The sequence below is a fragment of the Lissotriton vulgaris genome, chromosome 9 (genome assembly GCF_964263255.1).
Source record: "Lissotriton vulgaris chromosome 9, aLisVul1.2, whole genome shotgun sequence".
NCBI classification, from domain to species: Eukaryota; Metazoa; Chordata; class Amphibia; order Caudata; family Salamandridae; genus Lissotriton; species Lissotriton vulgaris.
In genome coordinates, this window is record NC_141697.1 from 1,227,583,113 (window position 1) to 1,227,597,794 (window position 14,682).

The 14,682-nt window shown below is 46.4% G+C and overlaps 1 protein-coding gene across 1 annotated transcript in view; it reads right to left on the bottom strand.

The window, feature by feature from the left end:
• Positions 1-14,682, bottom strand: part of CIMIP7 (ciliary microtubule inner protein 7) — a 246,714-nt gene that overhangs the window by 168,385 nt on the left and 63,647 nt on the right. Inside the window, exon 2 of the mRNA XM_086936885.1 lies at positions 478-591. Coding sequence (XP_086793011.1) covers positions 478-591 — 114 coding nt within the window. The remainder of the gene's footprint in view (positions 1-477; positions 592-14,682) is intronic.

The following is a 14,682-nucleotide window of genomic DNA, read 5'->3' on the forward strand; positions in this document are numbered from 1 at the left end:
CTTGAATCCTGATGGTGCAATGAGCTAGGGACTCACATCTGAGTATACCCTTCCACGCTTATGGTGGACAAAAATGATTCAGAAAAGGGGGTGGTGATATCTAACATGCTGCGCCATCCCTTACGCCTGCTTCAAGCAGGCGCAGGGTTTTGCCTCACCGGCGTCGGAAAAGTGACTCCATGAAATATTGTAGATTTTACTGAGACACTTTTCCTTGGCTTTTTCCGACGGAACGCCCACCCTGCATACATTAAACCTGATGCAGGTTTAATGTGACGCAGGGCTTTACAACATGACGCATCTCCCTAGATGCATCACGTTGTAAATACGGCGCAACATGGCGCATGGTTTACGCCGCTGCTGCGTCACAGAAGTGACGCATCGGTGGCGTAAATGTGTTGCAAGGGGCTTGTAAATCTGCCCCTAGATCTTTAGAAATTCCTATCCCTGTTGCAGTTGCACCTTGTGAGGACCCACCTTCAATCGCTGTAGGAATATAGGTGGGGGCTGCGGCTGCGCCTCGTGCCGGTACGCCTGCAGGATGTCATCTCTGGCCTTGCTCCGGAAGTTTCCGTGGAAGCCACTGGCGAACTGCAAAGAGGGAGAGCACAGAAGTAAACACAGCGGCACCGACTTACAATATGCAAAACTGAAATCAACTACCTCAAGCAGAAGAGGTGGGTGCTTTGTTCATAGTGCAAAAAGTCCATTCAAAGATGTAACAACAAAAGCTTGTTTTACACAGTGCTTAATACAACAGCTGGTGGCATCTTTAAGCGCTGTAAAGTGCAGGTTTTACTATTACCCAATTAAATGGTACCGCATTTATTGACAGCAGAAGGATGAAAGCCTGATTTGTATGTTTTTGACTTTGCAGGTCTCACCAGATCTCAGAAACACACTCTTCTGTTGCTGAGTCTCTAGTGACAGGAACGGGAGGAGAACAGCAAGGGTGGAGGTGACGTAGGTTTTGCCTATGAAAAAAACGTTTTATTTCCTTTCGGACCTCCTGTTTTGAATCTCTGCTGTGGTGAGGCTCCCCGTGGAGTCTCATTCACTGTAATGCTACACTATAAATTAGTTATGAAATACATCCAGTGGTCAAAGTCCGTTAAAAAAGTATAGGAACTGGAATCTTGAGTGCAAGGGGGGCGGAGTCAGTTCGCGTGGGGGCGGGATCAAAGGCATAGCTGAAAAAAACTAAATATTCTGCACCTATTTTGTTTGTCTTTCACATTCAGGTAACTGAATATAAAATAACACACATTACATGAAAAATAAATGCAATTTAAACCAATCAGTGGAAAATTCACTATTTTACAGTATAACGTGATCATTTCAGATGTCTAAGCATGTGACCGATGTCTAAGCGTGTGACCATAGAGCTACAGAACGAAGGCGCACATGTATCAAGCTTTTTACCGGTCGCAAATGGGCCAATTCGCAGAATTAGCCCATTTGCGACCGGTAAAAAAAAGCATTTCCGATGCATCAAACCAAAATGCATTGGCAAAATAGGTCATTGCAATTTTTGCAATTACCTATTTGCGAATGCATTTAGAGAATTGCAATTTGCAATTCCCTAAATGCAATGCATGAAGTATTTGAAAAATGCGACTTTGCACTAGGGATTAGCAAATTACCATCAACTCCAAGTTGATGGTAACATGCAAATCCTTATAAAAATGCAAAAAATAGCATTTTCAAAGTGCCATGTGGCTAACACACATGCCATTAGGCATGTGCCCACCTACCTGTTTTGGGGTTGCACACTTACCTGTTTTGGCTGTACATCAGGGGGGCCTTAGGCCTCCTAGCACCCTTGAAATTACATTCACAATTTGCGATTACATATTTGGTAATCACAAATTGCGAATGCTTTCCCATTCATTCCTATGGGCATTTAGGTCCATAGGAATGAATGGGGATGTATTTCCTAATAGCGAATCGCAATTTGCGATCCGCTGTTGGGGAATGTGTAGGAATCGCTATTTTTTTGCGATTTCTACATATATAAGGAACCTTTGCTGCCCTTGTTGCTGGACGGAGAAAAACCTTGCATCTTCTTTGCCCACGAGATTCCTGCAGATACTCCTGCTGACCCCTTGCTGCTAGCGCAGACCCGCCCGCCCGTCTCCCGCTGCCCGGCTGCTCTTTTTCCATCTAGAGTGGGGCCACCGAGAGAAGACCGGCGAGGGGCGAACTACATCTCCCAGTAGACCTTGCGGTGTTCCGCGTCACCTGGGAGCGCCAGGAGGCGCTTAAAAACGGCATCAGACCCATTGAGCGGGGGAACCTTTGCTGCCCTTGTTGCTGGACGGAGAAAAACCTCGCATCTTCTTTGCCCACGAGATTCCTGCCGAGACTCCTGCTGACCCCTTGCTGCTGGCGCGGACCCGCCCGCCCGTCTCCCGCTGCCCGGCTGCTCTTTTTCCATCTAGAGCGGGGCCGCCGAGAGGAGACCTGCGAGGGGCGAACTACATCTCCCAGTAGCCCTTGCGGTGTTCCGCGTCACCTGGGAGCGCCAGGAGGCGCTTAAAAACGGCATCAGACCCGTCTCGCGGGACGCCGGGCGAAGCCCAGGCAAAGAGCGGGCCCTCTACGGCCCTCAGCGGCCAGAAGAGGCTGGGCTGGGCCACTCCCCTAATTCCACTCGTACCATCGAGCAGGTAACCATCTATTGCTTGCACTGATTACTCCATCTTTCGTTGTGAGTGGGCAACCTCAGGATTCAACATCGCATAGATACTCTGCATCCCCTGTGCTTCCTCTATCTCTTTGACTCGACATAGTATGAGGAAGGGATTGAAAACTGGAAGAATGCCTACCCTATGGTCGAACACTAAACAAAAGGAGCCTATCCCCCAACCGGTCCCCACCCTTACAGCAATTGACATTATGTTGCAACAGACCATAGGGGTAGTATCCACTGCCATAGCCAATACAGAAAGGAGGCTATCTTTACCACCGACAATACTTGTGCATGACTCCCAGGAGGTAGCAGCTGATCCCCTGGTCCAAACCCTAGACGTTACTGATGAGATAGACCTAAGTCTTGGTGTCACTGCCTCCTTCGCTGAGTTCCCGTGTGGCCAACATCCAACTGAGCTACTAGGGGACTCACAAAATACACAACCCGATTTAAGTTCTACAAGGGATGGTGGGATGGCAAATTCAAGTAATACAGTGTCAGGAAAAGGGAGTGCAGGCACTTCTAGTAGTGCACATAAGAAGAAGAAAATGACCAAAGCTAACACACGGAATCACAATTTAGTGGCCCCAACTCCTAATTCCTCACCAGGCATACCTTGCTGGGTAGCAAACATGGTAGCTGATCTTAAAGCAGACCTTGAAGACACAATTATTGCCCACATCAAGCCACTTATGTCAAAAATCGACAGACTGACATCACTAATTAACATCAAAGTGATTGGTCCGAATAAGCTTGGGGGAAATGTGGGCATATCATCTCAAGGGGGCCCCAAAGGGGGTTCAATGGGGGGATCCATTAGTAAACCATCCAAAGATACTCCCACCCAGCCTAACTTGCTCCCAGCAAATACAGCCATAATTACGCAACACCCAACCCAAACTGGGAAAACAGCTGCTGATGTTTCAACTTCTAATACTGCTAGTTCCACTCCGCAGACCCAACAGGAAAAAGGAACTGGAAAACCCCCTAACCAAGTAGCTAACGATGCCGAAAGCACTAGCAAATGCACAACCTTAGCCTCTCCGTAAATTAAAAATCAAGAGGCAAAGACAAGACCGGTACGCTTTAAGACTATTAACCTGCCACCGGAAGCTTCACCCTTTGTGGTTGTACTAACAGGTGTACCACCACTGAAGGAGGGAAGAAGGGAATCCTACGTTGAGCTAAGAAATAAATGCGCCCAAAGGCTACAGTTAAACAGACTCTACCCCCACATATGTCCGGGGAAATACTTGCAGTTAGAAGAGGAGAGTGGATAGGCAGGAACACTAAAACAATAGCAGGGGACGTTATAACCATCAACTTTAGGAACACCGCGGTAGTGAACTACATATGTAATGCACCCCCTAGTGGAGCAAACACCCAAATCCACCCACTCCATCTATCCTACTTCTACCCATCGGTATTTAGACAACATAACCCGAGAACCAGCTTACCAACAAACAGGGCTTACCTACAAGCTCCCCAGCAGATATTTCACCAATGGCAATCACCCTGGCAGGGCCCTCCTGAAGTCGACCCCTTTATATCCCACTTTGCACACTGGAACAGGTTCTGTGCCCTTGACGAGGTAGATTGACTTACTCTTGAGGTGACCAGTGCCCCACCCCTGGACTTGAAGCGGGGAGAGGAGGAGCACACTCTGAATGTACCGCAAACCGTGTGCCCTAAACCTCCCTCCGTGATAGTCCCGAGAAAAATCCAGCCAACATCTCCCATGCAGTTAAGTGAGTGCCTGGGACCCCAAAATAATACTAATAACAATGGTAACCCCGATAAAGGATTAATAAAAATACTTAGCTGGAACCTTGCAGGTATCCACAGGAAATTGGGCTTGCCTGAATGGAACGATTTAGTTGAGGCACACAAAATCTGCTTGTTCCAGGAGACCTGGAGTGTTGAACCTCTCCATCGGGTAGGATTTGTAACCCACTTTGTGCCTGCCGAGAAAACCAAAAACGGGAAGGGCGTCCCTCGGGGGGTCTCCTCATCTGGGTAAGCATTTCCCTTAACTGCTGTATAACATCTAAGCAGGTTAATAGCCCAGACATTCTAGGAATCTCATTGAGAAGCCCTTGCAGGGGCTTGTCCCTTGCCTTATATAATGTTTATGCTAGAGGCACGAAACATGGGTTTATGTCACCGGTAGTAACTGACCTTGAAGTTCAATTGAGAGAGCATGCTGAAGGGGACCACATTTTGGTAGCGGGTGATTTCAATTGCACCTACGAGCCACTCCCTATGGAGGATACTTCAGATTTAGGGGAGGATGACACCAGATGGGGCATTCCAACATTAACAATTCCCCCGATAAAAAGATGGACCCGTAGTGCAATCCAGCCAAATGCATTGACACTAGAGTTTGGCTTAAGAGCCACGAATGGCCGCACAATTTCAGATCGCCTGGGTGCTCCCACATTCAACAGAGTTAATCATACCTCAAGGATTGATTACATTCTGTTGGACCTCAAACTTTGGGGACTAGTACAGGATATGTTAGTTCTATCTACTGTAGAAAGCGACCATAATTCGCTTTCCCTATCTCTAACCAATCCTTGGCCTAGCAAAGCATTCGTAGCCCTACCGAAACAGACACATATAACTACTGTCTCCTCCTGCGGAAGACGCCTAAAGTGGAACAAAATCTCTACTGACGTTGTCAAAATTGCCACTATAAATGAACTACTTATGGCCTCACAAACAGAATTAGATACTACCAACCCGGCCTCGCTAGCTGAAAAGGCAACACCCATTTTTGAGGCAACCCTTAGGTCTATAGGGGAAGTATTCCAGAAAAAGGGCTCTGTAGGGAGGAACCAGCCTCATTGTAAACCCAGGGGAAAGCATGATTGGTATACATCATCATGCAGACGAGCAAAGTCTCTTTTAATAAAGGCCGTTAAAGGCAAATCCCAATCCTTGATCCAGATAGCCAGGAAAGAGCATAAGAGAACATTGGCATCTGCAAAAAAAGAGTGGGAAGAAGAGTACTGGCGTACACTAAAAGAGGCCAGCTTTAAAAAAGACCCAAAATGTTTCTGGGATACAATTAGAGCCAGAAATAGACCAGACAGTGACCTTATAACATGTAATATTTCAAGTCAGGCGTGGGTTAACCATTTTTCCAAGCTATATACTCGCCAACTTGGCTCTAATAACACTGTTGCTCCCAATGTCGATCAGGGGTGGGAAAAGGCCTTAACTACGATCCATTCGGACTGGGAGGCCCACTTCGAAAAGCCTGATTTTACAATAAAAGAAGTGGAGTATGCCATAAGTACCATCATGCCCCAAAAGGCGGCTGGTCCGGATGGCATCCCTGGGGATTTGCTGAGATCAGATGTCCCGAACTGGGGAAAATTTATCCACTGCCTACTCACTGCCATCTGCAGGGGTGCTCCGATTCCCTCATCCTGAAAAAGGGCGGAGGTCGTCCCCATTTTTAAAAAAAGGTGCTAGAGATGATCCGTCTAATTATAGACCTATTAGTCTGTTGGATATTAGCCAAAAAGTAGGCGGCAAGGTTCTACTGGTCAGAACACTGGATTGGATAAATGAAAATAAAATCCTTTCTGACTATCAGGCAGGATTTAGAGCAGGTACTGGCACAATAGAACAAGCTTTTAGATTGATGATGGTGTACTGGAAAGTGGTGGTCATAGGCAAAGGCAGTCTTTATCTCGCGTTTATCGATTTAAAGACTGCCTTTGACCTTGTACTGAGGGAGACCCTCTGGAGAGTCCTTGCTGACATGGGGTTGCCACACTACATTCTTTCGTTACTTGTCAGGCTCCATGAAAATAGTTTTGCCCAGATAAGGTGGGGCTCAGAGGGTGAAAAAACTAGCAGTATCCCGGTCGAGAGAGGGGTCCGCCAGGGATGTGTTTTAGCTCCCACTCTTTTCTCCCTATATATCAACGGAGTGGGCGAGCACCTACGGAAACATCCTTCAGATGAACCATCCCTGGCTGGAGAGCGCATACCCACCCTTCTCTTCGCCGACGATGCGCTTCTGTTATCGAAAACCCCAACAGGCCTCCAAAAACTTCTGAACAATTTTCAGTCCTTTTGTTCTGAACGGGGCCTGGTAATTAATACTGATAAGACGAAATACCTTGTGTTGAACCCCCCAAGAAAAACAGTGCGCCCCCCGATTCTAAATGCAGAACCTCTAGGGAGGGTAGAAGGATTTGACTACCTAGGCATCCGTTTGTCTCATAAAATGCAATGGGCCCCACATCTTGATAAAATGCTCCTAACCCACAAGAGACTAACAGGAGCTCTCCTGAAACAACACTCTTGTGCAATCAGACCCATAGCCGCTGTCCTTGAAATCTACACAGCCAAAGGGGTTAGCTCTGCTCTCTACGGGGCAGAGTTATGGGGCTCATGTATTACCAACGAACTGCCAAGATCCGAGAGGAAGTTCTGCAGGACCATTATGTCACTTCCGCAAGGTACTCCCATGGCCCCACTAATGCTTGATCTAGGATGTCGCCCAATTGATGAACTAGCAAAGCTTCGGCCACTCTTGCTATGGGCACGCCTGTGGCGAGTTCAGGAGCTCGGAAAATACGCGCAAGGGCTATCAGAAATTATGTCACTACCAGGGTGGCATAAAATTAAATGGCTGAGAGACATGAAAACTTTGCTTTCCAACTTGGGCCTAAGTGAATCCTGGTAAAATAGATCCTCTCCACCAAAGGCAACTCTCAAGAATCTTTATTGGAACTGGATTGCGACACAACGGAACACTAATGGTTCACTGGGCAGACTCACTGAGGATTTTCTGAAATTCAAGGACCTACCAATCCGGGAACTCTATTTGGATATTATTGAGAAACCTTTTGATAGGGCCCTCTACTTTAAATTTAGAGCAGGAACCCTTCCTTTGCATGCCTTTTCATCACGGTGGAAACCGCCTGCACAAACTACAGAGTTCTGCCCAGTATGCACAGCCAGACCAGAGACTGTAGCACACTTCATGTTTGAATGTGGAGAGTATGCCTTACCGAGGAAAAAATGGCTTAAACATCTATGCCGACAGTTGGGTACCAGGCGCCATGCGGAGGCATTACGCATACTAATGTCTGATAGTCGCACTGTGTATGCTTGTACTCTAGCCAAGTTTTTATCATGGGCTTGGTCCATCAGAGCTAAAAGGCTTAAATCAATTGTTTAATTCCTTTTTAAATAACTTATGAAATGCTTCTTTTATACGAATACTGAAACTTTTTAACATTGTCTGTATCCAAAATTTCTGTATCCTTGTCTCTATTTTTCTCTTTCTATTCTTTTTCAAATGAATTTATGTATTTTATGTGAAGCTTTTATGATAATTTTTATCGAAATAAAGCCTTTTTGACTTGACTTGACTATATAAGGAATTGCGACTCCTAAATAGCCATTCCTTAAAAATCGCTATTAAGGAATCACAATTCCTTATCTTGATGCATGTGCCCCTAAATCCTTGCTGGTGCGGGGGGAGGGAATAGCGACTTGCATATTATGGGTGCTATGAGTCAGTAACAGAAAGTACTCCGAATATACAAACATTTTTTTTAAACGTGTCTATAAATATGAGATAAGCTGCCACGAAAAGGGGAAAAGATTCAGGTTGCAGATAACAAATGCATTCAAAATATAGAAATGTAGTAATACCCAGATACCAGGGCACCTAGTGCAATCATTTTTATAAGTGCCCATAAAGGAGCACTACAAGTACACACTCAACAGCTCAGCTGGTAACACATTTACAACATCTCTCAAAAAGAATAAATATTTGTCATTATGAAGCTGAAAGTGACTCCATACATTAAAACCGGTACAGGCTTCCAAGCAGCCTTTACATTTGCAGCTTACCCAAGTGCACACATTTACAAGAACGCCTATTGTTTGTTCAGCTATCTGTCTCTCCCACTGCTTCACAGCACAAGAGATTCCCCCACTCCTTTTCAGAAGAGTCATCTGAAAATTCAGAATTTACAGTCCCTGGACGGTTGACTTTTAACAAAAAGTTGGGGAACTGTTTATATTAAATGATAAAAGTATTGACACGTTGTGCTCCATAAATTCCGCCCACTTCGACCCCTGGCTGCATCAGCTCCCAACTTTTACAATAAAAGAAAATATTGTTGAGAGCTGTGGTTAGCATGCATGAGGAGGTGAAGCTAGGGTTGTGTTAACACACATGTAAACATATGAACTGAGTGGGGAAGGAATATATGATTTTTCAACGATTTCAAGTTCCACGCATGGCATAACCACGCAAATTTTACATCGCAAGTGGCTTTACCACGCTGGAATTTACAACGAAGGATTGTACCACGGTAGAAACGTCTTACCTGCACGTCTTTCTCCAGCAGCCCCTTACTTCCATCTACCATGGAAACAAGCGTCAAAACACGTCTTCTAAAATAAAAAAAGGACTGTTTTTTTTACGTACACTGCACGTCTTTGGGGGAGGGTCATTTGTTTACTTCATTAATACCACAGAGCGTTTTTTTATTTATCTCACTCGCTCCTTAATTGTTGTTATTTTTTGGGGGGGAAGCCCCCCCAGCCCCCCCAGCCCCCCTCCCAACCCTCCCCCAGCCCCCCCAGCACGACTGGACGGAATACCACGTCTCCCCCCAACCCACGCTGAACGTACTTTCGTGGTCAAGACGGTCGTGGAAGGCACCCACGTTGAAAAAACGTTTGCGTGGTAAGTGTACCGTGGTAAACGTTATGCGTGGGGATGCCTTCGTAGTAAATGATGTTTCCCAGTGGGGAAGTGCTGTGTGACTCCGTTAGGGTGCATGAGGAGGTGAAGCTAGGGGTGTGTTAACACACATGTAAACATATGAACTGAGTGGGGAAGTGCTGTGTGACTCGGTTAGGGTGCATGAGGAGGCATGGCTCGGCGTGTGTTAACACACATGTAAACATATAAGCTGAGTGAGGAAGTGCTGTGTGGCTCGGTTAGGGTGCATGAGGAGGCATGGCTAGGGGTGTGTTAACACACATGTAAACATATGAACTGAGTGGGGAAGTGCTGTGTGACTCGATTAGGGAACTGCTTATATTAAATGATAAAAGTATTGACACGTTGTGCTCCATAAATTCCGCCCACTTCGACCCCTGGCTGCATCAGCTCCCAACTTTTACAATAAAAAGAAAATATTGTTGAGAGCTGTGGTTAGCATGCATGAGGATGTGAAGCTAGGGGTGTGTTAACAGACATGTAAACATATGAACTGAGTGGGGAAGTGCTGTGTGACTCAGTTATGGTGCATGAGGATGTGAAGCTAGGGGTGTGTTAACAGACATGTAAACATATGAACTGAGTGGGGAAGTGCTGTGTGACTCAGTTATGGTGCATGAGGAGGCATGGCTCGGCGTATGTTAACACACATGTAAACATATGAACTGAGTGGGGAAGTGCTGTGTGACTCGGTTAGGGTGCATGAGGAGGCATGGCTCGGCGTGTGTTAACACACATGTAAACATATACGCTGAGTGAGGAAGTGCTGTGTGACTCAGTTAGGGTGCATGAGGAGGCATGGCTAGGCGTGTGTTAACACACATGTAAACATATGAACTGAGTGAGGAAGTGTGTGACTCGGTCAGGGTGCATGAGGATGTGAAGCTAGGGGTGTGTTAACAGACATGTAAACATATGAACTGAGTGGGGAAGTGCTGTGTGACTCAGTTATGGTGCATGAGGAGGCATGGCTCGGCGTATGTTAACACACATGTAAACATATGAACTGAGTGGGGAAGTGCTGTGTGACTCGGTTAGGGTGCATGAGGAGGCATGGCTCGGCGTGTGTTAACACACATGTAAACATATACGCTGAGTGAGGAAGTGCTGTGTGACTCAGTTAGGGTGCATGAGGAGGCATGGCTAGGCGTGTGTTAACACACATGTAAACATATGAACTGAGTGAGGAAGTGTGTGACTCGGTCAGGGTGCATGAGGAGGCATGGCTAGGCGTGTGTTAACACACATGTAAACATATAAGCTGAGTGGGGAAGTGTGTGACGTATCCTCCCATCTGCTCGCAGGTTGTCGATTGGGCCATTCTGAACTGCTATGATCCAGTTAGGAACTGTGTCATTCCTTTTGGGTAAACTGTATGATATAATGTTTTCAAAGTGTTCACTCCTTTATATTGTGGTAAAAGGGTAACTTCGGATAGGCAAATGGTATAAGGAGCAAAGCTGCTAACTTTCATATTCTTCCCTAGGTGTCGAATCCAAATGTTTTTCACCATACCATGATTCTTTTAAAATATTTGGATAAGACACACATGAAATTTGGCTTGTGAGCAGCCTGGCTGAGTGGAGCGAATTACTATGGGCCAGATGTATGACCACAGTTTCCTATAGACACAGAATGGGTAAAATCCTTTGATACATCTGGCCCTTTGCCCCGAAAGAGGGCCTGGACTGAGAGGAGAGGGCCAGGTGCCCAAGGAAGGTGCAACCCTGGGAAATGGAAAGGTACTGAGCTTGCTGTAACTTTTACAACAGCAGAAAAGAGAAAGAGGAAACTAATGATATGTTCCCTAAAAGGTAGCTATGCGCGTTGTAACCAAAAAGGTTCAAGCAGGAGCCTGAAAGCTGTGATATTAAATAATGGCATTTAGTTGATGTTTAAGAGGTGTCTTCAGGGAGAGACCTAATGTTCACATTATACATTTTTTAACCAGATTCAATATTAACATCCACCAGAGGGAGACTTCTAACTATATTTTAGGGTCTAGCTGAAACATGTCAGACCTTCCAAGTATAAACTGTCATGTCAATGTTAAGGTCTGTGTTTTGATTTACTGACTGTGGGAATTGTTGTCAAAGGCAGTAGGCTATTATTATTGCTTGTGAAAGGCACAGAATCGCCTCTAAGTCATTATTTTTTTATGGAGAACAGTTGATGTTAAGGCACTACTATCCTTTAGGGAGGCATTGATGGTTTATCTTGATATGGTTTGTGGATGCATACATTGGAGCATGGAATCTTGCACAAAATGGAAACAAAGAAGGTTTAGGGTGCTGCTGGTTATCGCCTCTGAAAAATCATTAGCATCGCTGGTTTTCCTCCTGGTTATTTTTCTAAGGCCTCTTACAAGAAAAGACAAATTGTTGCTCCAACTGTACTTTTATATATGTCAGTGACCTAATATGTAGTATTTAGCAATGTGTTTATTAAAGTGAAAACATTCGCTGGACTTTGCCTTATTGAGTGTTGTTGTTGTGCGTTGCTAAGTTCTCAGTTTTTAGCACACCCTGGAGTCAGTCTTACACTTCACTGCCTCGGCCAACCAGCATTGTTGAACACTCTCACGTCAAGCAGGGTAACGGTAAGGGTGTGCACATATTCAAAAGACACTCATGAAATATCTGCAGAAACACACAACATTGGGGTAAACATTCCTAGAAATGTAAACTACAGCAGACTGGGGAATGGGTGCAGACAGACTATCTGCAGCTGGAAAACCTTGAAACATCAGGTGATAAGGGTTGAACAAAGGAGCAGGGTTAGCACTTCAAGGACAGAACAGGAAGAACCAGTCAAAAGGGAAATGAAGATAGTATTCAAGTCTTGGCAGCAGCTTTCATTGGACTTTTCCACACTGCCCTAGTTCACACCCGATGGATGTCTCTGGATGTGTGTTGCTTTTCCCCTTCTACTCTGTCCCTTGGGAGTTAGGACCTGTATCCTTGTGGCTAGGGGCTAGCTCCTGCGGGTACTCATATGGGCGCAGATCAGGGTGCAACTGTCTCAATATGAGCATGGGCCAGGGTAGGGCTGTAACTACCTGGCAAGTATCTGCATTGGCTGGGTTAGGCCAGGCAGCAGAACCAGGGCCCACGCGGCAGCATTAGACAGACCAGGGCAGTCGAACTCCTCAAAGACATGAGATGCGGACAACCAACTCCTCAAAGACATGAGATGCGGACAACTAACTCCGCAAAGACATGAGATGCGGACATCCAACTCCGCACAGACATGAGATGCGGACAACCAACTCCGCAAAGACATGAGATGCGGACATCCAACTCCGCAATGAAATGAGATGCGGACATCCAACTCCGCAAAGATATGAGATGCGGACAATCAACTCCGCGAAGATATGAGATGCGGACAACCCACTCCGCGAAGACATGAGATGCGGACAACCAACTCCACGAAAACATGAGATGCGGACAACCAACTCCGCAAAGACATGAGATGCGGACAACCAACTCCACGAAAACATGAGATGCGGACAACCAACTCCGCAAAGACATGAGATGCGGACATCCAACTCCGCGAAGACATGAGATGCGGACAACCCACCCCGCAAAGATATGAGATGCGGACAACCCACTCCACGAAGGCATGAGATGCGGACAACCAACTCTGCGAAGACATGAGATGCAGACATCCAACTCCACGAAGACATGAGATGCGGACAACCAACTCCGCGAAGATATGAGATGCACGGACAACCAACTCCGCGAAGACATGAGATGCGGACAACCAACTTCGCGAAGATATGAGATGCGGACAACCAACTCCACGAAGACATGACATGCGGACAACCAACTCTGCGAATATATGAGATGCGGCAGCCAACTCCGCGAAGACATGAGATTTGGACAACCAACTCCGCGAAAATATGAGATGCGGACAAACAACTCAGCGAAGACATGACATGCGGACAACCAACTCCGCGAAGATATGAGATGCGGACAACCAACTCCGCAAAGACATGACATGGGGACAACCAACTCCGCGAAGATATGAGATGCGGACAACCAACTCCGGGAAGACATGAGATGCGGACCACCTCTCCAGCAGCCACTGCTGAAGCTGCACACGATCCCCGTGGGCCTCCACCAGTGATAGGACCGAGCTGCTTAGAATATGCTGAAGGAAGTGCGAGGACCAGTGGCGGCCGATCTCCTTTTAAAGTAGTGGAGTGATCAGGCGTGTGCTTCATAATGCCTTTGTGCGCAACCAGGGACCACACGTGTCATCATAAGCCTCCTGCATCCTTCCTCATGTAGAAGTAACAGGATTTCCCAGTTTGGCTTAAGCCATCCATGCTGTCATGCTGTTATGTAGCAGCACATTTATAGTGGGTTCCATATTTGAAATTCCCATGTACATTGCTCTCGGTGAGACTGTGGGTCAGTAGAGCCCCCCCCCTTTCAAAAAAGGATGCAGGGGGTAAGTACATAGCTCACTGACTTGAATGCCTGTTGCAGCGCCCAGCTAGATCTGTGTGCAACCTACGGGCTCGAGGTTGAAATCCTGACAGGGCAAACTCAGCCCTTCCTCTCTCCCAAGCAAATAAAAGGACTAATCGCATACTAGGTAGAAATCAACATGAGAGAGCCACTCAAGCAGGTTCCTGGGATCACTTACAATACATACAAAGGCACTGCTTACAGCTCTCACCAGCAGAGAAGCGAACACGAGGGGCTGTGTAGCTGCAATTTTAGCAGCAATCATGCTGATTTTAAATGAGCTGATCAATGTACTACATTGATGGGGAAACTGGAAGTGGGTGTCTGAGAGGGCGAACAAGTGCCTGAGTGAGTGTCTGAGTGGGTCTGTTAGTGTTGCCGAAACTGAAGATAACTTCTCACAGGGTGGTTAGCTCGTGCTGAATCAGCAGCGCACAGCGCCAAGAGAGAGCCCACGCTCCACTTCAGACACACAACTTGCTGTTTTGTGTCTTTGGGACCAGGAATATGAGGGTCTGGCGAGAAAGGTACTGGTGGGTGTGGCTTTAAAGGGAAAGCAGAATGTCCAAATGTTGCCACGCGTTTTAATTAGAAAAATATGATTTTAAATTAGGAATTGTGGTATCGACAGCATGCTCTCGTCTGCATCACCGACTGTGATGCAGGGTCGGAATGGGACAGAAAAACACTGCGTTGACACTGGCAGACAGCATTGTAGCTTCTAGTCCAGCAAAGAAGCTCATAGTCAG